Raw genomic sequence first — 25,504 nt, forward strand, 5'->3', positions numbered from 1 at the left:
AGAAACCTGTATGCAAGTTGTATTACCCATATTGCTGTGCCACATTCCTGTTGGAACCCTGCATAGTGTTCATAGCAGACATTAGAAGTTGTCTTTGTAGGAAAGCACGGGTGTCACTAATAACACTTGATGGCTCAGTTCTAGTCAAGTGTCCCAGTATGACAGTGAGCCAACATGCACAATACCAGGCCCCCGGACCTGAAGAAGCGAACTGAAATTCAGCCATCATTAACTATTATTTACACCTGTGCTTTTCCTACTCTGACAAGTCACAATGACTTCTGTGGAGAAGGACCTTCACAGGAAGATCTGCCAAAAGACATTTACCTGATGTGTTTGCAATGAGGCGGTACACCCCACACATCTGGCACTCCAGGCAGGTTATAACAAATGCCACATATAATGGTATTTGAAAATGGTTCATCATCCAAGATTTGCTGGCAAGATGCTAGGGGATTTTTCATTTAAATATATGGGTTTTTACTACCATGGGAGCTCCATGAGTAAATGTTGGAAAAAGGTTGTCACAATATCACTAATATATTGAATGACTTTAAGATCCATGCACAGACTCATCCTCAGTTTGTCAAATAAGTATGCAAAATTTACAGACACTGTATTAATAGAACTTACATACCAAACACTTCAAAAAGGTGCATTATGAATTGGCTTTGAGGATATGAGAAGCTGTTTTCCCATGATTCTGTGTGCAAATCTTAAGTTGAGCCTCTTTATCCATCACTATATACTTACAGCAGGCCCCCAAGCTCCCTCATAGGCTACACTGTAAGCAGGCGTCTTACACTCAAAGTTTGACCCATGATGACTGCATTCAACTGCTGAAGTCGCCTGTAAATAAAAATAATCACACAATTATCAGCTCAGAGGAGAACATTGTCACTAATCCAAGACAAAATGGACTCCTAACTCATATGGGAATCCTCTCTTGCAGCTATAAAAGGCCATGTTAGCATGTTCAACTCTAAACATAATTATATGGAAAAAAATATTTGGCAAGCCTTTAGGGTCAGAAAACCTACAGAATATATACACCTCCCTCTAGTGGTTAATGAAAGAACCTTTTGAATCAACAGTAAAATAGACTGTAGGGGCTTTTACAAGACAGTACAGGTGGGTTTACGTATTACAGCCTATTAAATATATAAACTTCATACTCTTTTTACTATTGCTATTCAAAGGAATTCTAAGTTTGATTTTGTACTTATAGGCAGCTGCTATTTACACACATGAAAATCAACTTGCAGAGGCTTGTTTGAGGTAGTTAATCTGCTTCAGTGAACATTTCGTCATCTTATTATTTTTATTGAACATTTTATTGTGCGGTGTTGCAGCTAAAAGCAAGAGCTTTCATGAAAACTCTTCAGTTGAGCAACCTTTTGAAAGAAAGAAAGCTAACAATTTCCCATGATCTTTTTCACTGCATCTTATTATTTTATTCTTATTTTATTATTGTGTTAAGGTATTATTGTATAAGTAAGCACATCGTGAGCAATGTACCATCCTGAGTCAAATTCGTGTACACATACCTGGCAATAAAACTGATTCTAATTAGTTTGGATACCCACCAACAGGAATGCGAAACGTAAGCAGCCAAATCCCAATTTTGGAGTTTTCTTGTATACATTAACAAAGAAGGGTTTTAAAAGTGGTCCCCGCTTGCAACTGCATTACCACACAAACTTGGGCTAAAAATGTCCCAGTATGATTTATGTCATGCAAGTTTAAAATCACTGAAAGTTGATTTTCATACCAAACTAAAGAAGGGGGAAAACAAACCGTAACAGTCACACACGGGGTTCTTGAACATGTGTTGCTATCAGTATTAATCACAACACACTGGGTAAAAACACTGTGGACCTTTATTGACAGCAGCATGTATACTTTTGTATATATATCTGATTACTGTGAACATTTGCTGAAGCAGATAAAAAAAAAAAAAAGGTCTAGGTGTGAGTGCCTAGCATTCATAAAAACAAAACATTACACTAAAAACAATGTATAAAAACATGTTCATAAACAAAGGCCATTGCATTTGATTAGATAATGTAAAAAAAATGAGAAGAAAAGAGGGAAACAGTTAAGATAATCCTTCATTTACCAGGCACTTAAATGAGTACTGGTGACCAGCAGTCACTCTTTTGACCTCCTTTGTACTTTGTGTTAGCATATTCAGCTGGTTATCAGACTGAACGCACACCGAGATGGACCATGACAATGATTACATAGCATCAGAGAAGTACCTTCCTATTAGAAACATAGTTAAAAAAAGACAGGACCTTCATCATAAATAAACAGGCACCTGCATGTCCTACTACACAACATGATAGAGATAAAGAGGGATATTCTTTTAAGTGAAGTTAGTGCATGGCTTCTACATTATGTACACATTGCGTGGACTGATGGTCCACTTTGCAGCGCTGCACAAAACAATTGGACCGGGAGGGAAACTGTGATTGGACCTCTGACAAAATGCTGCAGGTTAAACACAGTGATAGGCTGCATCACTGCAACTGACACGACATGATCATGTTAATGTGGTATAATGAGTATTCTTACCCATGGGTGGTCACCAATAAGCACCTCAAAGTTAATACAAGAACAGAACATACTCAGCAAAACATATAGAGCCCACACTGGCACAATCTCATCTATTCAATATATTCCTTGGCTATGAACTTGATCTTTTTCTTCTTCTTTTTTTAAATGTTCCTGAAGTGTTACCATAACATGGATTACTTTTTCCACAAGTTTTCTTATGTCGCAAATCACGAGTGTAACGGACGACGAACCTTCATGCAAAAGCCAATTCCACTTCTTCTTTGAAGGTACACTGTAGCATGGGAACAGTTCAGTGCCGCACACACATGCGCGTGCACACACACACACACACACACACACACTTTGGATGACGGTGGTGGGTCCTTGGTGGCCTGAGTAGCTAGGCGTCTCCTTCAGGATTAGAGTGGCAGACCAATTGAATTTTAACAGACCCGTTGAAACGATCTCACTCAACACACAGAATATTTAAGAAGCTTCAACGCTCCTCTGAAGTCACATTAGAAGTGAGAACTTCTCTTTCAATACAGAGGACTTGACAGAGCAGGGGACCTAAATTTCGGGGATGTTCCTAATCTTCTGACCAATAATTTCTATTGATCTGAGCCGGTGAAAGCACTGTATCTAACATCCCAACAGAGCATTTGGATAGCTGGGTGTGTGTGTGTGTGTGTGTGTGTGTGTGTGTGTGTGTGTGTGTGTGTGTGTGTGTGTGTGTGTGTGTGTGTGTGTGTGGAGGGGGTAGAGGCACTGAGGTTGTGAGGCTCTGTGAAACAAAGTGTCTCTGGGATAGAGCGGCTGCATCCGGGCAGGCAGGGTTACAATGGAACGACAGACAGTGACTGGAGGGGGGAGTGTCATCCATGCTGCGGTTAAGGCAAACATAAACTCCTGCCACTGCTCACATGAAGCCATTCACACAAACGTGAGTGCGTTTCCACTGATGTAGCAAAGAAGTCTTACCCACACGTCCACTGTTTGAAATGCATATACAAAAAGTGTTTTTCTCCTCAACCCTCTTCCCTGAAATGTGTGAGACTAATAATCCAGCATTCCTGTCTATATTTTGGGGGAAGGGGGTCGTTCAAAGTTCCCCTCTGATGTGGGGCTATGGTTGACTCAGACTTTGCTGTCAGAGGGCAGCTCTCCCAGGGTGTGGACAATTTCAGTGAAGGAGGGACGCTCTTTGAGGCTTAGCGCCCAGCAGCGAGCCATGAGCTTGTAGATTTTGGAAGGACATCCGTCTGGAACGGGCAGCTTCAGCTTCCCTGTCTTCAGAGCTAAAGGTGCGGAGGGCCGGCAGAGAGAGAGAGAGAGAAGGAGGTTAAACTAAATCAGGAACATGGACACACACATGTGGCTGTTGACAGAAAAAATTCCATGTTGTGAAATTGAATGATGTAATTGATTTGATTTTTCCCTGGAGAACTGATAGCACACCACCTCTCTATTTTACATTCACCTGATAAGCCAAATCAAATCTAATGACCAATAAGGACATCTTTTATCTTGAAAGACCTTCTCATCTTGTGGGCTGAATCAGGACTTGGACTAAAAACAAGCAGCTAAAGCGTCATACTGACCTTCCAGCACCTCATCGTCACTGAGTTTGGTGTATGGCATTTCCCCGTGGCTGAACACCTCCCACATCAACACTCCAAAGGCCCACACGTCAGACTTGGTGGAGAAGTCATCCTCAAACACAGACTCTGCTGGGAGCCAGCGCAGCGGGATCCATGCCTGTCTGTAGTGGAAGTACTCACTAGAGAGAAATGACAAGGGTATGGAAACAACTAAAATTAACCAGATGAACAGGGACATCTCAGAATTTGAATCAAGCCATTTATTGTAGTTGGAGACTAAAGTGGGTGAGTATTATAAATCAAGTTTTCTAACAGACCTGTTGTAGACGTCCTTGCTGAGGCTGAGCGACGACACTTTCACACGCCTCTGACTGCTGATCAGACAGTTTCGGGCGGCTAGGTCTTTGTGAACGAAACGGTGATTGGACAGATGCTCCATCCCATGAGCCACCTGGGCACAGATGGAAACCTGAGGGGAAAGAGAAAAAAACAATACTGTCAAGGTAAAGTCACTTTGATAATACTAATAGTTCAACACTGTGGAAAAATGTCTCCTCTGTGTGGTGGAAATTCCTTCGAGTGAGTCAACTGAAGAAGAAGGTTTCAGCACTGTTTATTGACGGCCGGTCAGGGAGAGTGACAACAGCAGTGCAGGGAGAGAACACAGTGTAGTACCAAACAAATCTTAAGATTCATCCTTGGTTCACAATATTTATCCCTATGCTATCACATCTATGATGTCTTCCATACAAGGTCATTCTATACTGGCCGAAATATGTGTAGCCACCCTACTGGATGTAAGTCACGTTGGGATCTGGAGGTCACATGTATTGCATTCTAAGCAGACAGTCAGTCTGTAAACATCTAAGATTGAAGAAGTACACCATATCTCCTGTCCTTGGCTGCTTAGACAATGACTTGTTCCTAATCTACCCAGCTTTCACAGTCATGCACATACAGAGAAAGACAGCTTGGAAGTGGCCTGAATGTGACATGTGTATGACGCATACCTCACCTTTACCCACACTGAGCCCCCCTAAGGAAAATTCCCCTCACACTCAGGTTGCCTGGCAAAATCACAGTGACACAACTCGAGGAAGTCATTGGCACAGAAACTGTCCAGCACGTAACAGTAAAACCATGGCTTTCTAATTTCTACACTTGGGCTGTTGTATGGATTAAATGAAGATGTAATGTGTTAATTTGTGAGCTTTAGAGGTACTGGTAGGTGGATTCTTTTTCCATGCTAGCTGTTTCCCCATTTTGCATGTCTTTATGCTAAGCTTCACTAACTGTCTCCTGGCTGTAGATTCATATTTAGCGTCCAGACATGAGCGTGGCACTGGTCCTCTTAACTATCAGCAAGACAGATAAATGTGTGTAGTGTGTTCTCCCAAATGTCTAAATATTGCTTTAAGGGAACATGATCTGTCAAGGAATGGGAAACAACACAACTGGCACACAAAACATCAGCAATCTTTATACGCTTAAGATGACCAGCATTCAACACTTACTTTGGTCTTGGTGCTGATAGGCTGAGATTTGATCTTGTCATCTTTGCTTTTGGAAATTCTCAGGAACTGCTTTAGGTCTCCCTGGTGTGATAAAAAAGAAGGGAACATTATATCAGGTGAAAAAAACATATACACTTCTTCAGTCCTTGTGTGTGTGTGCTTCTATTTCTGAGTGATTACCAGGTCATAGTACTCTAGGATCGAGTAGTGGGGCTCTGCCTCCCTACACAGGCCCAACAGGCGGACGACGTTGGGGTGGCTGAGCTTGGCGAACATTTCAGCTTCGCGGCGGAAGTCGAGCTGGAGCTGTTCATCTCGGCTCTGCAGGCTCTTCACCAACACCACCGTCTCCTCCTCGCTCTCCTCGATACCCTTAGCTTTGCATAGCAGCACCTCACCAAACTCCCCTTTACCTGAATGAACATTCGCACATCAGAGAGCAAACAACGCTCAAAAATCAATGTGATACATCTTGTTACATTCTGTTATAGCTTTATGATCAGGTCACGTTCCATTAGAGCAGAGCACAAGGACATTCATTCTCAGTTCATAAAAAGGACAGTCAGTCTACCTAAAGTAGTGATGGTTTGTAAGTTCGCTCGAGGAAAGTGGAGCTTATCATTGTTCACATGGCTGTGGCGCTTCTCGGTTGTTGCCATGGTACCCATATTGGTAAGTGCCACCTCTTCCTGGATCTCAGCAGTGGTGTGGCCGTTTTGTTGAACGGCCCCTCCTGAAAAAACACAACACACATCCCACAGGGTCAACAGACATGTCGAAGACATAATGCAAATCTCAAAGGCCATCAAAGGGCATCCTTAAATGTGACACGTGTATCTAAATAGTGCAAAATCTATTCATTATTGTCTTGTTAAGAAAACAAAAAACAAAACCAACACTTGTTGCTCTACTCAGCCAAATCTAAGATGAGAAGAAGTGTCAAAGAGGATGTCTAACAAAGAACAAGTTTAAAATGTGGAGCAAAGAGTCTGTTTAGAAGTTACATAGAGTAACGTGGGATGTTGTATGAGAAAAATGGGGGCCTACACTATTGCTCCGTCCCAATGCCATACTACGTTCTACAGTAAGTACTATATAATAATCTTCAGAGTATACTGTCTTTGCAGTTAGTAGTTGAGCTGTCGAATGCAAGTCAAAAAGCGACTTAGGAATGTCACAAACAATTAAATTCCATAAAGACAAAAACAATGTAATTTCTTGTGTAACCATCCAGATTTTTTCCAGCTATGAGCAGCTTCTCCATCTCCTTGTGGTGCACCAACACACAGAAAAAAAATGAAGGTTTTACGCATGCATATTGACTGTTTTGAATATACTTCATGGAGTCACTTACACAGTCAAGCTCTGCTCAGAGTAAGTGTGTACTATGGACTGTTTCATCAAATGCATCTGAACTTGTGGCATTTTACATGTTACATGTAATACCCAGGATAAACACAAGATGGCAGCAAATATCCTAAAACTTTCCAGAATGCCTCAAGGACCAGTTGATGGAACATCGATTACTCCCCTGACCGCCTGGCTGATTTTACAACTGCCTGACCACAGATTCTAAAACATTCTCACCATTGAGACACTCCATCTCTGGCTCCTCTCCGTCGTGGCCTTTCTGCAGTCTTTTGGCGTTGCGTCTCTTTTTGCAGTAGAACATGAGCCCTAGCACGACGATGATGTAAGCCACGGCCGCTCCCACTGAAAGGCCGATGGTTTGGATCATCTTGTAAGGAGCCTTGTCCCCATTTTCATCAAAGGCATGCACTGGTTTGTCTGTTGGGCACAGGCAGCAATTGTGGTCAAAACTAAAAATGCTCTGAGATACAGGATGTGTTATCTTCAGAACATCCAAGTCTTTAATCAAAATCACATATCCTTTCCATTGTGTTGAGTTAGTATCAGTTTTAAAGTAAAATATAAATGCATTTGAAAATAAGAGCTGCAAGAGTGAACGTGGAAATACAAGATGCAAATATGCAAGTCACTTTGAATCAGATGTGGTTTACTGTGTAACAAATCCACTGCAGTTATGATTTGCTTAGTTAAAACTGTCACAAACTACTGTGCTCAAATTGAAAGCCCTTATCTGTTTTATTTAATAAAAAAGGTACATGCACTGAATGTTCACACAGTTACTACTCTGGCTTTGTCGTGCAGGGCTGTCACGCTAACCCTGATAAGCTACGACAAACATCTGTCTAAATTCAATTGTCTCCTACTTTGAACTAATCATGAATACCATCCTGCTACTTTGGAAGAAAACAACTTGATGTGGGCCACTAATGCAAGTGTGTGACTGTAATTTTCAGCTTCAGTCAGCACACAAGGAGCCACAGAGTGTGAAGCGTTATTAGATCTAATGTCTGCCCAATCCCATCACCTCAATGACGGCCGTGGCATCAGAGATGTGGCTGTGGTTATTAACCTGTCGAGATGGATGACGGGCGGAGGGTGAAGGTTTAATTAATGCCTTCATGCTTAACTCGGGATGGCGGCCCCACACATGCACCTTTGTTCATGATAAAGGAAGCCTGCGTAAATATGCTATGTGTTAAACTCACCAACTACATACAACTGAGCCACGCGGTCTTTGATGCTGCAGCTGTTTCCGGCGACACACGTGTATCTGCCGGTGTCATCTGTAGTGACGTCTTTAATCAACAAGGAGCCATTGGACATCTTTTGTAACCTGGAAGAAAGAAGGGAGGGGAATGTTGAAGGAACGACGGATGGACGACAGAATATTAAACTGTACATGTACAGGTGATGCTACACTGTCAGGTGTTTTAACAGAGGATGTTCACCTGGACAGACACCTGCATAATGAACCACTCATGAATTTCATGCACACTTAAGGGAAAGTACAAGAGCATTTGTGAATGTGACAAAGTTATCTTCAGTCACTATTATGTGACACTTAAAAACAGATCTGTTTGTACAAACGTTCTGGTTTGAGCCCCATTGTATTCAGGTGTATAATACTATATCACTATATAGACAAGAAACTTAAATCAACCCTGTTTGGAACATGTAATCAGAAACTATAATCCCAGTCCACGATGTTTGAGCTGTCTAAAAACAGATTAAAAAGACACAGGAGTGTCTCATTTACCTCCCGTTCTTACTGATGTCCAGCATCTTGTCTTTGACCATCCAGTGGATGTGAGGCTCGGGGTCACCGGTTGCCTGACAGTGCAGGATGGCTGTGTGACCTTGGTATACCGTTGTATTCTCTGGTTCCACCTTAAAGCGAATGTACACTACATGTGCACAAACACATATACACAAACACACGCACATTAATACACTTATACCACAACCGGGCCATAACAGTCTCTACAACCCAAATGCAATTCATTACTGGCCAATAAAAAGGCCACCAAAAACACAATAAATGCTGCCGTGTTTGTCGCTTGATGAAAATGATCAATGATTGTCTCCTCATAAAACCACCCTTAAATGTACTCACACCACAAGCGCTTTTAATGTGTGGCTAACATGGTGGCGTGACCCTTTCTTTCATAATTGCCTGCTTCCAGGACGATGAGTGAGTGATTTACCGGCCACAGTGAGGGTCACCACGGCTGTGATATTCCCCTGGAGGCTGTTGAAGGCGAAGCAGGTGTAGTTGCCGCCGTCGCTGCGGGTGACTTTGGTGAAGTGGAGCTGGCCGTTCCTCTGCTCCACGTGAGGCGGCAGCTCTCCTCCGTCTGCAGGGGGAGACAGAGAGGCGCAGGGAAGGGGTTGAGGGGGTTAGGAGGGCTGAGCCTGGTGCTGCATGCGGAATTCAAGTGGTTGAATCGACTCCATCGTGGCAAACACAGATGAACCGGGGAAATGATCCATGATGATGATCAATCTTCCTCACGCTTGTATTGTTTGCATTTTATTTATTTGTTTGAGATTATGCGCATGTTTCTTGTGCAAACAGCAGTTGTGATCATTGTTAATTTGCAGATCTTTCCTTAAGAAAGTGTTAAACAGTTAATCTCTTATCTGATGTAAACTAGTGTGAGCTCAGGTTCAGCCAGCGGCGTGCACACCTGTTTTCATCCAGCGAATGGTGGGGATCTGTCTGCCTTTAGCTGAGCACTGGATGGTGATCTTGTTATCCAGCTCAAGGCACTGAGCAGGCTGGGGGGTCGGGGTGAACTTCAGCTTCTCTGAAACACAAGTCAAAACACCACACACGCACATTACCCATGTGGTAAACACAGAGGAGGGGAGGGGGGATCGCGACACATGTCAAAGCCTCTTTTGTGCAACTCACACACTAGATGAAGTACAAATCATGTTCAGACACATTCAGGGGATTGTGGCTACTTGCACACACAAATCTGATTGAGTATAAAAACGGGGTATATCAGAGGCTGAGATCATACAAACACAGAGAGTGTCCAGACAAAACAGCAACATGTCAGGCCATCTATCAGTAATCCTGTAGAAGCAGAGCCAAGCTGATAGGAATTTATCAGGGAGAGAATGTGTTAAAAATGGAGGCTAGAATAAAGCTGCATGAGTCATATTTTACACCTCTGTGGGTGTCCTGCAGGACGCCCAGAGACACAACATGGACATGCTCTTTCTATTTTAGGAAACACACACATTCACACTTCACAAGCCCACAGGCACGGCCACATTTGTTTTACACTTTCTCTCAATGCTGTGTTGCTCATTATACACTGGACATGATTTCACTCGTTACATGTTATCTTTCAGTTAGTCAGGGGAATAACTTCAAGTACATGCTCAGTAAGAAAAGTGTAATCTACTGTGTATATATATATATATATATATATCGATCAACTGAGCAATTCCCTCACAGCTTACCAAGCACAATAACTCGAGCCTGCCCAGACAGTCGGCCGCCATCAGTCTTGGTTTCACAGCCGTATATCTGTCCGTCATAAACCTCCACATTGTTGATCCTGAGGGTGCCGTTAGAGAACAGCTTATAACGCATGTCCTAGGGGGGAAAAAAAGTCTTTATTTTAAAGTGAAATCTCTTATGTCACACAAAAAAGCAGATATTAGGCGAGTTTTCCTCTGCTAGGTGTAGATCTAGTGTATAACACTCTGTGTGTGTGTGTGTGTGTGTGTGTGTGTGTGTTGACTGACCTCTGGTGTGATCACAATGTTGTTGCGGAGCCAGGTGACCTCAGGTTCAGGGTTGGCCTGAGCGTGACAGTGAAGATAACCTGGTTTACCTTCCTCTAAGTGGCTGTCCTGAGGCCTCACCACCCACACTGGGGCAGCTGTAGACACACACACACAGAAAATGCATTATATCAGCACAGACATTCTTCACGTACCCAGACAGTACATATATCTCTTCAGCCATATGGCAGGACTACACAAAGTGTTAATGAGCTTGGCCCATTGGCCAGTCTAAACATAGTTATTATCTGTGTCTCTGGTTCCAGTGTTCGCACCATGATCCTGAAATTAAAGAACGTGGCTAAGTGTACATAAGTGTGAGTGTAACATAATCAGGCTTTTTTTTTTGTTTAACTGTAAAAGGCATTATTCAACCGTTTTCACAGAGTCTCCTTGTGACACATAAACCGAACTTATGTGTCGCTTTAAAGCCATCTGCGTATGACTCACTGGCCACAGTGAAGGTGACCTCCAGTGTCCTGCGCCCTGCCTTGTTCTGGGCCACGCAGGTGTAGGTGCCTGAATCTCCCTCCTCTGTGGGTCTGAAGACCAGATCCAGCCCTTCCTGGTGCACTCTGCCCTCTGTGGGCACCCGCTGACCTGCTCTCTCCCACCAGACCTTGGGCTCAGGTCTGCCACGGGGGGCCGGGCAGGCTACCCGCTGGAAGGTGTCCGCTGTGAAAACCTTCGACATCTTGAGCACCATGTCTTCTATCTCTGTAGTGGAGAGCAGAGAGAATGCTCAGCGTGAAGCGGCAATTTGAATGCAGAAATTGATTTCCATTTACAGAAGAACCCAGATAATCATCTGTCTTCAAAGCCAGTGAAGCATGTCTGATTTTGAATTTCATGAACAGCCCCCAGCACAGTTAATTCTAGCTCACAGTTCTGTTCACAGATTTCCTGTCTTGTTAGGAAAGGTCCTCTGATTTGTAGCGTGGGCCACAGTAATTAGAGAACAAAGCGCACACTAGGCAAAGTGAGTATATAGGTTATATGGGAATTAACTGGGGCCTGTGAGGTGGGTCATATCAAAACTGGCAGACCCTATACAGAAAGTGGAATGTGATCTGTGGTACAAAGACTCACAAGACCTCCCACTACTGTGTGGTTCAGTACTGTGTTTCCCAAATGGAAGTCATTAATACTGTATTGGCCGACAACACACTGAAAGCTGGTCAGTGGCTTCAACCTTCTACGACTCAGATCTAAATCAATTAATGAGAACAGAAGAAAACACATTTCTCAGCAGATGAAAGAGAAGTGGTGGGGGGAGGGCAGCGAAGTGAATGAGACGAAGCTACGATAAAGTGAGTGTTTAAACTTGTCCCTAAATACTGACTTCTACTGTGACACAATCCCCTATAATGCCTGCAGGGATTACCATCAGATTAAGTGAATTAAGGTATTTAAATGGAGCTGTGGTTCACTGGGTTAAAACTGCACATTCAGTCGTACCTCGTAATCCAAAACCCTTGGGGAAAAGCAGGCTGTTCGGGAGGAATAAAGTACTTGGGACTGTGAAATGCATAGAAATTCCAGCCCTGAGCTTATTCAAAATATTTGACTTGCATGTACTTGCGTTTCAAAATGATGGCTGATTAGTAAGATGAGAAGATACGACAGTACTACTACATTGTTCCAGCTTTAATCTCCAGCAGCTATTTAAGTAGTTAATTTAAAAGGAGTTCCCTTTGGCGTCATCATTAAACAGGAAAAGAGCAGGTGCAGTATGTGCAATGTTAAAAACAACTTTGATGTGTCTGGACTTCGATTACTTATATACATATATTACATTGTTCTAACCTGTATGCATAACCACAAACTCATTTTTGTTATGTTTTGTTATAATTTTAAATTGGTTTAACACATCTGCCCATTTGGAAGTAGTCATTTCTGACAAGTACATTTTGACTGAAAATCACAGGGGCACGTCTAATGACATTTCACAACCTCATAATTACACACTGCTTGTTATCCAGCTTGAGTCATACTGGTCTCTTATCTAATTTTTTCTTTTGCCGCTTGTTTAGCCAGGAGCAGTTATACTCTGGAGAGAGCTTGTTGAGCTAAACAAGCTTGGCAAACAGCTGGATGGTTGGAGGAAATAATATGGAGGGGAAGCAGGAACATGCTCGAGCGCAGTGTGTGTAGTGGATACAGCTGGGCCGGATGTCAATAAGGGAATGTGATTATCACTGGAGGGATCTGGCTCTAAGTGAAAGAGCCAGAGGAAGAAGGGAGGAAAGAGCAGAAAGAGATGGAGGGCAGGATAAATATGTAAGCCAAATGCCCCTCTCACACTCAGATTACAGAATCACAGGTGTTTATCTCTCACCAGTTTAACAACTGCAAATGTGTGTGCGCTTGTGTGTGTGTGTACCAGCTATGAGGAGGGAGGCCTCCAGTTTAACAGGGGACCCTCTGATGCCACTGCCAACACACTTGTAGGTCCCTGTGTTCCTGGGCTTGACCTGGGTGATCAGAAGTGTGCCGTTGGAGAACAGGATCACACTGTGGAGAAGAAACAGATGAAATAGTTTACACTTCTGGCTCTGCTCATTTTTACTGTCTCACCATCATTGACAAACAAACAATGTGCCACTCTTTATTTGTACAGGAAAGCACATGTCACAGAAATGTGTAACCCCCAACCACCACCACATCGCTCTCAGATGGCCCCTAAAAATAATTCTTAGCATTTGTTTTGGCCTGCTGAGACAATGGAATGAGTGCCAGAAAATTTTGGCTATTTTAAAATAGCCCTATTTTTTGTGCTTGGCATGTGCTATCTAAATTGCCCTGATTCACTAAACCCATACCATCTGCTGCTCCAAATAGGTTAAAGTAAATGCTTTTTTGTCCACAGAGCACAAAGAAAGTGTCCTACATAGTGAGTTCATTTGCACAAATCTTGTGCTTTATGAGGCCCATCCTGACGGCTGGCAGGCTGGAGGGAGTATCAGTGCCAGTGATGGACAGGATGAGAAGTAATTAAAGGCTGACCTTAAGCCAGCTTCAGGGATGACAGACAAGAAGTTGCACATCCCCCACAGCCAAGAAACCAGCTCCACGGGTCGGACAACATATCACGACTATATAAGACAAAGTCATTATAAAGCTCATGGGAAAATTTAATCTGACTGAACAAGCTACTAAATAAGGCTACTAAATAAGGCTGGCTCTGTGCTGGGGTTTGCTCTGGAGCCCCTGGAGTTGGTTGTGGAGAGAAGAATGTTACACAAACTGTTTAACATCATGGACAACACTTCACATCATCTGCACAACTTGCTGGTCCTGCTGGTTGGGCAGCAGAGTGCTATATTCTGCTGGAGACTCCTACAACTCCGCAGTAGCAAAGACCGTTATAGAAAGTCATTCCATCTCAGATTTGTAAATATATGTTGTAAATCTATCTATCCATCAATCTATCTATCGCAGAGAGGAATAAGCAAACGGCACTGCTGGATGCATTTAGGGTGCTGTGTAATTCCAGAGAAGAGTTTTCCAAAAGCAGGATTCATCCAGGACTATCTGGTTCTGCACTGGATTCCCTCAGGAGGGCTGATATTTCTGTGTCATCTCTTTTCTTCTTCTCTGTTCAGTAGTGGCAGGGAAATGAGCTTTGGGAGCTTGTGTATGCTTCCACCCGAGAGAGTCCACAAGTCTGTGGAACGTTACCTTACTCATGAGGAAACGGTCTGAAATAACCACAAAACAAAACGAACAAAGAGGTTTTTTTATGGCATCATCTAGCTACATGGGATCTTTCACATTTTGTCTCCACAGTTGGTTTGACCCATGGGGCAGAATTTCTTCTGTCTGCAAAAATAGCCTTGAGCTTACGTTTTTATATTTTACAGTTGTTTCACACTTATGAGAAACAACCTACATCAAGTATTCACACATAATCGGGGGGGGGTGTTTTACAGTGCAGGTGCAGACAACAGACGATATCCCCTGCAGAGAGCTGCATTCCTCTGGCATTATATCAGCCCAGATCAATAAACGCAAACAAACAGAAAACCGGGCTGCCTTGGAATACCTTAACTACAAACAGGTTTTTAAAGGAGACTGTCTGTATGTGTGTGTTTATGTTCACACTATATTACTCATCCCTCTGCAATCCTGGTGCCGAGTCATCACTTCCTAGGTGACCAAACCCACCTCTGACAAGCTCATTACACAAGTGACTAACTATTGATAGTGGAGTCATTCAACTCCTGTGCTCACTGAACACATAATCACTTTAAAATAATCGAAAACCAGGGGCTCACTCTCCACGCAGAACAGGCTGCCTATGATGGGACTGTGTATAAGCATGAGGTGCTGTGAACCCTGAGGGTATCCTTGGCACTCGGTATAGAAATTGGTTATTATCTAGTGCCTCTATGCTTATAGGGGACACGCTGGTAAGCTGATTGTAGCTTGAGGGGTTTTTCCTGCTCAACGCTGGAGAGCTGTGAAGTCCTTCGTGATAGGCTGGAGAGAAAGGCTGTGTTCAAGTGATGTATAGTAGACCACAGAGAAACTTTACAGTTCTCTGTTTCAGTAATAACATTCCTTAATGTGCAATTGGTCTTGAGCGTGAGTTGTAACAGCATACACAGAGCTGAGACCCCAACGCAAAGGTTCCACCTCAATGAGTTCAGAGGAATACCCGACTGCGGCTGAAGCTTATGTAATGGTAAGTAAAGAGAGGGAATGAAGTGAGAGCAGGATGTGGGGGAAGTGAGAGGGAGAGGGAAGTCCGAGAATAAAGAGTGAGGGGGAATTCTCCTCTTCTCTTTCAGAGAAAGAGGAGAATTCCCCCTCTCACTTCTCTTTCAGAGAAAGAGAAGAGAATGATTTAGCTCTCAACATACCGAGACTTGTTTGCCAGCAGCTCGTTTTCGTGGTACCACTCCAGCGTGGGTTCCGGCACAGCAGTAAACTGGCAGTGGAACATGGCCTCCTCGTTCTTCAACACCACCTGGTCCTTAGGAGTGACCACTGGTCGTGGAAAACTTTGATCTGTTAGAGGGATAGAAAACATCTGCAGGCATCAGACCATCAAGTTCCATCTGCTTGACCATCGCACCACACTACTCCGAGCTTTATTAAAAGCTGCCAACAGCAGCGAGTCGCCGGTGAGCAACCAGCCTTCAGGTGGCCGTGTGTGTCAACACCTCAGGGGCCTCTCAGGGAGACATAATGAGGTCAGTGAGCAGACTCTGCTGCTTATCTGGACCATCATCTCCTCCTTTTTTTTTTTTTTTTTTTTTACTCTCGCCTCTCTGTGATGCTCTAAGGACACGCTATTCCAAGAAATTGGGGTTAGAAGGACTCAAGTGGGGTCGACTGATATGGAAACAAGACAAATCTGTACCTGAATGATCAAACTGATATCATTTAAAAAAGGTAAAAAACTAATTACGCTGGACATTTTGTATTTTTAACGATGGAGGTTGCAGGATGATTGCACAATTTCAAATCACCCAAACATGCATTAACTGCATAATATTTTCCTTCTATTCACATACGTTTGACCTGCCCTCTAACTCCCCTCCTTTGACTAACACTGGACTAGGCTGCTCTGACCTGCCAAAACTAAAGATTTTGTACAGTAAAACCTATAGGAGGAGTAATTACCACACAGATTTTTGGACATTGGTATACTCAGAATACAAAGCTGAAGGGCATTGAGCTCGATATAGAAAACGGGAACATGAAAATACACTTAATCAAGGTTTACGTGTGAGTATTTTCAAATCTGAAAAGCTAATGGAGGTATGGTGCCAGCAGCAGCATTAGGATATGGCTACTGGTCGGTGTGAAGAAAAAGAAAGGCGTGTACTCAGAGCACACATGGCCCACCCAGGAAGTCGGCATGGAGGCTTTAGCTTAAAGAGCTGTGACCGTGCATTGAAAACCTGTCTAAATCTGTCAGCCTTTCCTTAAGGTGAAGCTCTATAGAAGAGTGGAGGGTGGCAACATGGTAACTGGAAACTCAACAATTATCCGTCCTTCCTTCAGCCAGGTGCTAACCTAGCGTGCCTTTGTGTGTGTGTGTTACAGGTGGCTAATTAGAGTGGAACAGGGCATCAGGTTTCTCGCACAGATGTGCGGCTGTATGGACAGTGCTAAGTCTGTGATGTACTGAGGGGATAATACACAGGAGGGGTGCCCCACACACACACACACACACCAAATGTTATATTGAGAGCCTGCAGAAAAAAGAATGATCTGCTTATACAACACAGTACATCAAACTGTCTGTGAAAGCTACGGTTACGCAGTCAGATCAACAGAATGACGCTGCTACTGAGGGAGCTGATGTTACTGTTCGCTCGGTAGATATTTATGATGTTGTTTCTGTCTGTGTGGGTGGTGGAGTGGGAAGGTGCTAACACACTCTCTGGTAATCACATTAGGGACTCCATCACTTTCTCTTCCTGTTCTCTCTGTCATCACTAATGGTCTATGTACCGCCGCCGCATCCTCTTCACCACACTTACCGGCAGGTGTGGAAATGTGGGAAGATTCACTGAAAGCAAATCGCTTCTTGTTAAAGTCATTTTCAAGCAGAAATGCTAAAATTATAATTGGTTCTAGCTTCTCTAACATGGGGATTTGCTGATTTTCCCTAATTTATTTTATTGTAAAATTGATATATTTGAGTTTTAAGACTCAAGGGAAATTATGAGGGACATTTTCACTATTTGATATTTTATGGACTAAAAGGTATCTCATGGGAAGAGCAATCAAGAAAATAATTTGTAACTTCATCTATAGTAAATTAACCATTAGATGCAGCTCTGCAAGCACTTAGAGTGGCATAGTATATAAGCTCAATACACCATCTTTTAAGCGCACACACCCCCACACACCTATAATGTTGAGAGTAAAGTTGCTGCTGCTGCAGACGTGCCCGGCTGCATTCTTGGCACAGCAGTAGTACAGGCCATTGTCGTCTGGACTGGCACTCTTGAAGGTGAGTGTCCTCTCCTTGCTGTTGATCTGATGGCTCTTCTCGGTGAGCTTCACCCCGTCCTTGAACCACTGGCATGTCGGCCTGAGAGGGAGAAGAGGATTTAAGAGGATTAAAGAGGATAGGCATGACAGAAGTTTAAGAGACGTAAGGACAAAAATGGGGAAGAGCCGGGTGATTGATGAAGGCAAAAAAGAAGACATCCAAAGGTGAGGAGAGGGGGAAATATGACGAATAGGAAAAGAAGAACATAAAGGGCATCAGAGAGGCCAACGAGGACAGAAGAATAGTTTTTCAGTACAGTCCTCAACATGATCCTTAACCCCGTGAGCTCTGAACTTGAGGTGACTGTGGAGTAAACTCACCGTGGGTGTCCATCAATATGACAGCGCAACGTGACCGGAGCTGAGCTCTCGATCTCCCCTTCTGAGGCAGGCTCCTTTAAAGTCACACCACCACTTTCTAACCCTGTAGAAGAAGAAAAACAGAGGAGAATGTTAGCGGGAGGGAGCACAGGAGGAATAACTGAGGAGAAAGACAGGAGGAAAAATTGAGTTAAGTGCTTGTGGGGGTAAGCAGGGACTTGGGCACATCCCTATGATAGCACTATGACTCAGAAACTAAGACAGCAGAGAGCTACCACATCACTGGGTCAGCTTACTTCGGCGTACCACTGCCCTGCACTTACAGGAGCAAGCTGGGACTTTACAGTGCTTTTTATGGACATTTAATGGACAGTTCATTGACTTACTCTGTTAAAACGGCTACTCCGCTGTCAGAGCAGCCCATAAAAATAGGCAGAAGGGAAAAGAGCAACTAGGCAACAGTAAACATGTTTTAACGTTTGTGCCATGGCACCTCCCAGTAACAATTTTGAAAATGCAGGAACAGGTCATCCTTCACAACCTCTTCAAAACCTGATCAGGTGCATCTACTTGAGCTAGACACTTAACCCCTAGTTGCCCCAGAGGCGTGCAACCTCTGACATATATAGCAATTGTAAGTCTCTTTGGATAAAAGCGTCAGCTAAATTAATAAACGTAATGTGAAGTCCACATCACTGCATCGTGGAAGGGGCTAATGTCGCAACAAAGTGATGAGAGGCATCACTCACACAAGCAACATGAAACCCGATCCATTGTGTCTGAGTGACAGATGAACAAAAGGAGGACACAGATGGCGGGAAATTGATCCACAGTGGTCCCCTGAATGCATCACGGTGCAGTGAGAAATGAGGGATAGTGTGGTTTTGCCATTAAGGGTTTGACCAAGTACACAGGGATATACTGTATGTAGTTGATATATACGTAAGTCAAGAAATCATCGCAGCAGCCAATAATTCGTACATTCTCCTAAAAGAACAGGTAACATATGATCATTTTTCAGTGCATGAAACTAGTGAGGCATCATCGCTCTTTCAATGAACAAAGGACTGTGGTGTCTCCTGTAAGCCAAGCATCTTTGGTGTAGCCAGATATTCAGTGTCAGCCAAACAAATCTGATGTGAAGGAGACATTGACAAAAATCACTGCCTGCTGTTAAGTTAGATACACACCAAAGTCTACTATTATTTAGAGAGACCCAAGTTGTCTCTCTCTTTGGTGAGCAACACCTTAGATTTGGCTGTAACACAGCCTTAGTGTACCTGGAATTCCCCTTCCTTTGCCGTGTTCACTATACAGATCCTTCATGTTTGCACTGAATGAGAACCAGGGCTAATTGTTATTTATGTGACGATACATAAGTTGTGGTTGCATGACATGCTGTAACTGAACACCCGGCGTGGTAACTGGGTGCTGAAATCCATTCGCTGAGAGAGCATGTTTGTTTGGGCAGCCCTGGTTCCTGAGTCCATTGTTTGGTTTGGTTTGTGTGCGTGAATGCAGTGTGGGACATTCCATCATGCTGATCTTCATTATGACCTGTGCCTGAATACTGTGGCTGCATCTCTGCTGCTGTTTGGATCATCTATGAAATATGCATGGCATGAGCCTCCACCTGGGACAGCGGTGGAGTGAAAGGAGGGGGGGACGCAGCACCACTGTGAGGTCAGAGTGGGCGCTAGAGGAAGACCTGTCACAATGAATTACACAGCGCCTTGGCAATGCTCTGCACCCTGAGGGATCATGGGAAACGGTCTCTATAGTAACATGGCCTCCATCCCTCTTGCTTATCTCTCCATCTGTGCCAGGCATCGCTCATTAGCTTCCTCCTAAAGCAGATGCGCAGAACAACTGTTAAGCGTGTGTGTATATCCTTCTACAGTGGAACAAACGTGTTTATGTGTCTGTTAGAAATAATTGTTTGTGTATATATGTGGTGCTGAGGAGGGAAACACAGTTGATGATGCTGTGCCCTTGAGCACAAATGCACGCCTGCAAATGTACTCTTTGACAGTTCTGCAGAAAATGCTAATTGGTTGTGTTTCGCAGTCAAGGCCATCCCAGTCAATAGCTCCAGTAGCTTAGTGAGGAGGAGAAGGAGGTAGTGATGAAGGCCATCCCAGCTATAGGTACCTGGGGCCAGACACTCAGACAGACCTGTTATTAGTGCAGTGGAAGCTTAAGGGGCCGACAAAACTAGAAGGGGAAACAGTGAGTCACTGAGGAGGAGGAGAGGGAGATGAGAAAAAGTTTGATGGAATAACAAGTGTCACCTGCAGTATCGCTGACATTTTATACACGAAATCAAAGAAGTTGTTTTAACAAGCCTCGAGTAAAAGGTGGGTGTTCCCAAACTGTCAACCTGAATTTTAACAACTCATCATAATTATTCAACCTACAGATTTTAACCTTGCAGTATCTGGTATGTCTTGCTTGGGAAAAACACCTTTTTATATTTGTAAGAAATCTTTTACATTTCAGCAGCATGAGTATGAAATAAAAGCAAAAAGAAGTGGGTAGTGGTAGTAGGGTGAGCGTAAAGCGACACCATGGCTGAAGAGACAAGACCTACATAAAAAAGGAAAAAGCCATCACAGTGAAGGGTACACTGCTTGACCTCTGTGACCTGATACTCATTGGAACAATGAGCACTTACCAACACAGACACATACACAGCCTTGTGGCTGTCTAAAGTTTCTACCACTCCTGACCAGTGTTGGACGGTAATAATATTACAGTAATAATATTCGTTTTCCCAGTAACTAGTAGTGTAATGGATTATTATTTCCAAAACAGTTATATTATTACAGTTACTAATCCTAGTAACGATTTTAACCACTTTTAACCACATCTAAAGCAGCACAGCAATGTGAAACTTAGAAAGAAACTCTGATCACTACTGCCAGTGATGCTTAGACTCGTCGGGAGAGCGTGGCGTTCGGCAACGTAACGTTTTGTATAAACACTGAATACTTCTCTTATAACTACAATATGAGCAGAAAAACAGTAGTTCAAAAGTTGGGATTTACTTGCTTTATATATATTTTTTATTTCAGCCGGTGGCTTAAGAAACATTATGTGTTTGTAAAAAAACATAATCCTTGCTGCTGTTATAAATATATTAGTAGTATTAGTAGTTAAAAATTCGAGAGAGACTGCTTTTTTTGAGGGGGGTAGTGAAAGTAATATAATAACATAATGAGTAATGTAACTTACTTTCATCACCTAGTAATAAGTAATATTATTAAGGAGCAATAAGTATTACATTACTTAGTTATTACAATTTCTGATTAACTTGTCCAACACTGCTCCTGACCCCTTCGGTTCTTCATCAGGTTAAAAACATTTTTAACCAATTTGTCCTGACAGTCACACATTCTAACCCTTTACTCCGCTCACAGCTCCATTCACAGTTCAGGTTTCTCCAGCTGTCCACTCGACAAACAGAAGGCACTCTTTCATAACCTATTAGTGGCAAATACTTCACTGTAATCCCTCTCAGAATGTATGACTAAATGTTGGAGCAGGCCTGGCAGCTAAAGCCATAATTAGGGGTGTATAATTATTATGTTGGAGGCAGAACAGGAAGCTCCATCAACACGGGAATGATAACAGATGAATTGTGAGGATATTGTCAAGGCAGATGCTTGGACCATTCATCGCTCACCGTAGCAAAAGACAGTTGTGTGTGTGTGTGTGTGTGTGTGTGTGTGTGTGTGTGTGTGTGTTTGTCTGTTTCACTCAATGAGCTGATTTGTTGCCATGGAGAAGGGTTTCTGCAACAGAGAGGCAGGGTGGATTGTGTTATCCAGGGGAGTGCTAGGGATATGATTTGACTGACAGCACCATATGGGTATGGAAATAACTAAAACATGTGGCTGAGTGGCTTTACATTGAAAACCTTGTTTTAAAACAAGTGACCTAGGACAGTCCTGGGAAAAGCATGGCGGACTCAGCTTGCTGTTTTAGATGAGGTGTCAGATTTTATCAGCTGTGGCTGACAGAGGTCAACAGGCCAGATGCTGCTGCTGTGACACGGCAGAAAGAGGAAGAAGAAAAGGGAAAAAAAGTCACCTGACCAAAGGCACTCTGCAGGGGAGAAGCTGAATGATGGAGCCTGGGTCATTAAGCATGAGGAGCTGCATGTTGTCACAAAAGACAAGGAAAAAAAAGTTGCCGGAATTACGACAGGATGTGAGAAAGAGTGGAGGTCAGTCAGGATGCTCTAAAATATATCCGCTGAGCACGAGGACACGTGCTGGGTGATTAAACCAAGATGGCGTGTGTGTGTGTGTGTGTGTGTGTACTTGTGTGCAAGAAGCTCTGTGATTAGTAATATTAAATATGCAGGTAAATTTCCTGCTTGCCTGTGTTTCTACTGTACATTTTCCTTCTTCCTACCACCAGCTGTTTCATCGCTTTCCAAAACAGTCAGTCAGTCTGCATATTGTTACCGAGAGTCAAGCGAAGCGTTGCCTCCAGGACCAACAAACATGCTGACAATAGTGGTGCCTAAGCCTGACCCCACTACTGGAGGCGATCTCGGCGTGGAGACACAGTGACAGGGCGGGAGGGGCGGCTAAAACCTTTGTTAGTGAAAACAGAGGGGGGATAATTACTCCAAATAACTCTCAACTGGCAGGATTTGCCCACCCACCATTGAAAACAAGATAAATTAACACTCTCTCTGAACAGGGCGGGAGGGAGGCAGAGGGGGAGCAATCTGGTCTAGTACAGTCCATGTACAGTCCATATGGAATACCCCACCCCCCTTACAACCCACATTTACTACTACGCACGCAAACTAGCCTACACATGAGCGAACGTACATGCAGGGTTAATGCCAGAGGGGGCCTTCACTTTTAAGCTGCGTGCAGCTTTATCGCCTGTTAAATGTATGTTGGGGAAATATGAGAACGTCTGTTGTAACATGATCCGATCCACCTAAAGTGATCCAGATTATGGATCCAGCCTTCCTGCGCATTATGGCAGAGATATAAATGCGATGATATACACATACAGATGTGGCATACAAAAGGGTTTATGGATGATTTATTACTGTCTGCTACTTCACCTTGTGTGATTCAGAGAAGTGTGTGCTTTACAATAAATGATCTTGTTTCTCATTATCGGTGGTTTCTTTTCTGGGGAGTCCGCTCATGCTGCTGTATTCTTATTAAACTGATACAAAGCTACTGATCTTACAATTTCTAGCAGATTATTATTGCACAGTGCACTGATAACGCTACATCCATTAACATCTGCCCCTCAGCTATCCATCTGCTGCTCATATCTGCTTGATGAACTGCATGTCATATCTGAAAAGGGAAAAATGTGTTTTCAGTTTACCCAGGATCACACTGCTGTCATCACAGTGGATTTGCGAAAAGCCTCTTCAAGCAGCCAATTTCAAAGGCCTCCTTAAATGTAAACTAACAGCAAGCAGGTTCTTTGCTACGCCATGGATAAACTGGTCAACTTAGTGACACATTTAAGACGAGAAGAAGCCTTGCAACTACACTGGTAATCAAGCTGTACTTTATTTTAAATCTAAACCACCATATTTTGACTCTTTCCAAATATCTATTTGTGTGAGCGCAAGGCATACAAATATATTACCTCACTTTAGTGGCCATATACATTTCCATGATTAAATGAGTTCAGCAAGAAATTTTTTTTTTTTAAATGAATACAATCCCTTACTTCCAATAAAAGTAAGCCTCCTTTTTCTAATGCGTGGGAATATTAAGGACCTGGAAGATAAGTTTATACTGGGTCATGATGGCAGCTCTTAAGAACTGGTCCTTCGCGTCTAACTTGTTTTTTTCCTTTTTAATCTGTGGGAGTATGTCAGTTGGGCTTTACTGACAGACTAGATCATGTTAATTGCATCACATAAAAGCAGTTTCCTTCAGATCAGACATGGTTTCAAACCGGATGTGCTTCTTTGGTTTTTCTGGCTAAAATTTCCATCATTTTGAGTTTGTGTTCAACATCACAGACCACAAATATCCACTGGTCGAGACACATCATAGAGCAGGGGTTAAACCCCTGCTCTCTCCTTCCGGCCGTCCCTCTCAGTAGGTCTCTCAGTTTGCTACTAGGAGGTCTGGACACTCATCTGCTCTTGTAATCAGCCTTTGAACAAGTAACTTCACCACAGAGAAGGACCTCCCTGTTGAATGTAGCTAGAGAGGACAACATATTCCAGATGGAGCCATTTTTCATTCTGCTTTGCTTTTTGTTCTCTACTGCCAGCAGTACAAACTCTGTGTTTGTAAGACACAAAGGCCTTTCAGTAACAATTGGTACCTGAGGGCCTTCCACAATACGTGAACAAGGTTGTTATTTATCCCAAACGGGGATGTGCAGAATTCCCATGGCTTCCTCTGAAACTTAAGAGGGTCATTGAGGTTTGCTTATGGGGCTAAACAACAAAATTAAGGTACTAGCGTGCCTCGCCATAATGGGACAAAACGTTAAGAAAGTGAAAAGCCTGACATGAATAAAAAGCTGGAGCAAGAAGGGCAGTGTTCATTTAAAGCTAAATAATTATATAGCTAGAAAGCTAATTGCACTGCTCAGTAATTCCCAGACAAAAGCCTTTTGATAGTATATGGGAAAAAGAGAGAGTGTTGCACAACGGAGAAAGGGAAGATACACGCAACAAGAAACACATGCTCGGTGGCACACATATCCAGTTTCCTTTGGAGAGAGGAAGCCACAAAGAACAAGCCAACAAGGTGGAAACATTCCTTCAGCTCATACTACCTGTCATCTTATACTGTGACTTTTGTTTTGCGTTTTTGATCCAGAAACTGGATGCACACCCTTGTCACCATTATGAAACCCTTTCAGCTGGCGAGGGGTTGTTTTTTTGTTTGTTTTTAAAGAAAGAGGGTGAGAATGGCTAGAAATGAAACACTCACACTTGATATTGAAGGAGGCATTGGTGGAGTGGAGTGCCTCTCCTGTGACCAAGTTTTTTGCAACGCACTCAAAGTTCCCAGCGTCCAGTTGCCGATCCACAGCGGTGAACTTGAGGTTGCTACCCTCCTGGAAGCGCCTCTCACTGTTTTCCAGGGGATGGCCGTCGTGAAGCCAGCCGTAGCTGATGTCAGCCGGATCGCTGACCTCGCAGCGTAGCATGGCGCTACGGCCGTGCAAGGCATCCTGGGACTTGGGCTCCTTGGTGAACTGGATGGCAGCGGCCTGGATGGACAGAACTGGAATTGGAGGGAGAAAGAGAGAGAGAGAGAGGGAAAGTAAAAGAAAGGGGATTAGAATGGGGCTGCTGTTAACATT

The 25,504-nt window shown here is 43.4% G+C and overlaps 1 protein-coding gene across 1 annotated transcript; it reads right to left on the bottom strand.

Moving 5' to 3' along the window:
* Positions 1 to 1,862: 1,862 nt before the first annotated feature.
* Positions 1,863 to 25,504, bottom strand: ptk7b (protein tyrosine kinase 7b; the record flags this gene model as incomplete). The annotated part of the gene is made up of 19 exons (XM_038738110.1): positions 1,863 to 3,857; positions 4,161 to 4,339; positions 4,478 to 4,629; positions 5,675 to 5,755; positions 5,855 to 6,087; positions 6,246 to 6,407; positions 7,262 to 7,462; positions 8,251 to 8,378; positions 8,802 to 8,949; positions 9,250 to 9,399; positions 9,733 to 9,852; positions 10,520 to 10,655; positions 10,808 to 10,944; positions 11,297 to 11,563; positions 13,230 to 13,360; positions 15,712 to 15,859; positions 17,716 to 17,900; positions 18,182 to 18,284; positions 25,129 to 25,504. Coding segments are annotated over 19 exons (3,198 nt in total), but the record flags the coding sequence as incomplete, so codon positions are not given.

This window comes from Micropterus salmoides, unplaced genomic scaffold (genome assembly GCF_014851395.1).
Source record: "Micropterus salmoides isolate LMB-PRFRI ecotype aquatic unplaced genomic scaffold, ASM1485139v1 Ms_hic_scaffold_22, whole genome shotgun sequence".
Classification (NCBI taxonomy): domain Eukaryota; kingdom Metazoa; phylum Chordata; class Actinopteri; order Centrarchiformes; family Centrarchidae; genus Micropterus; species Micropterus salmoides.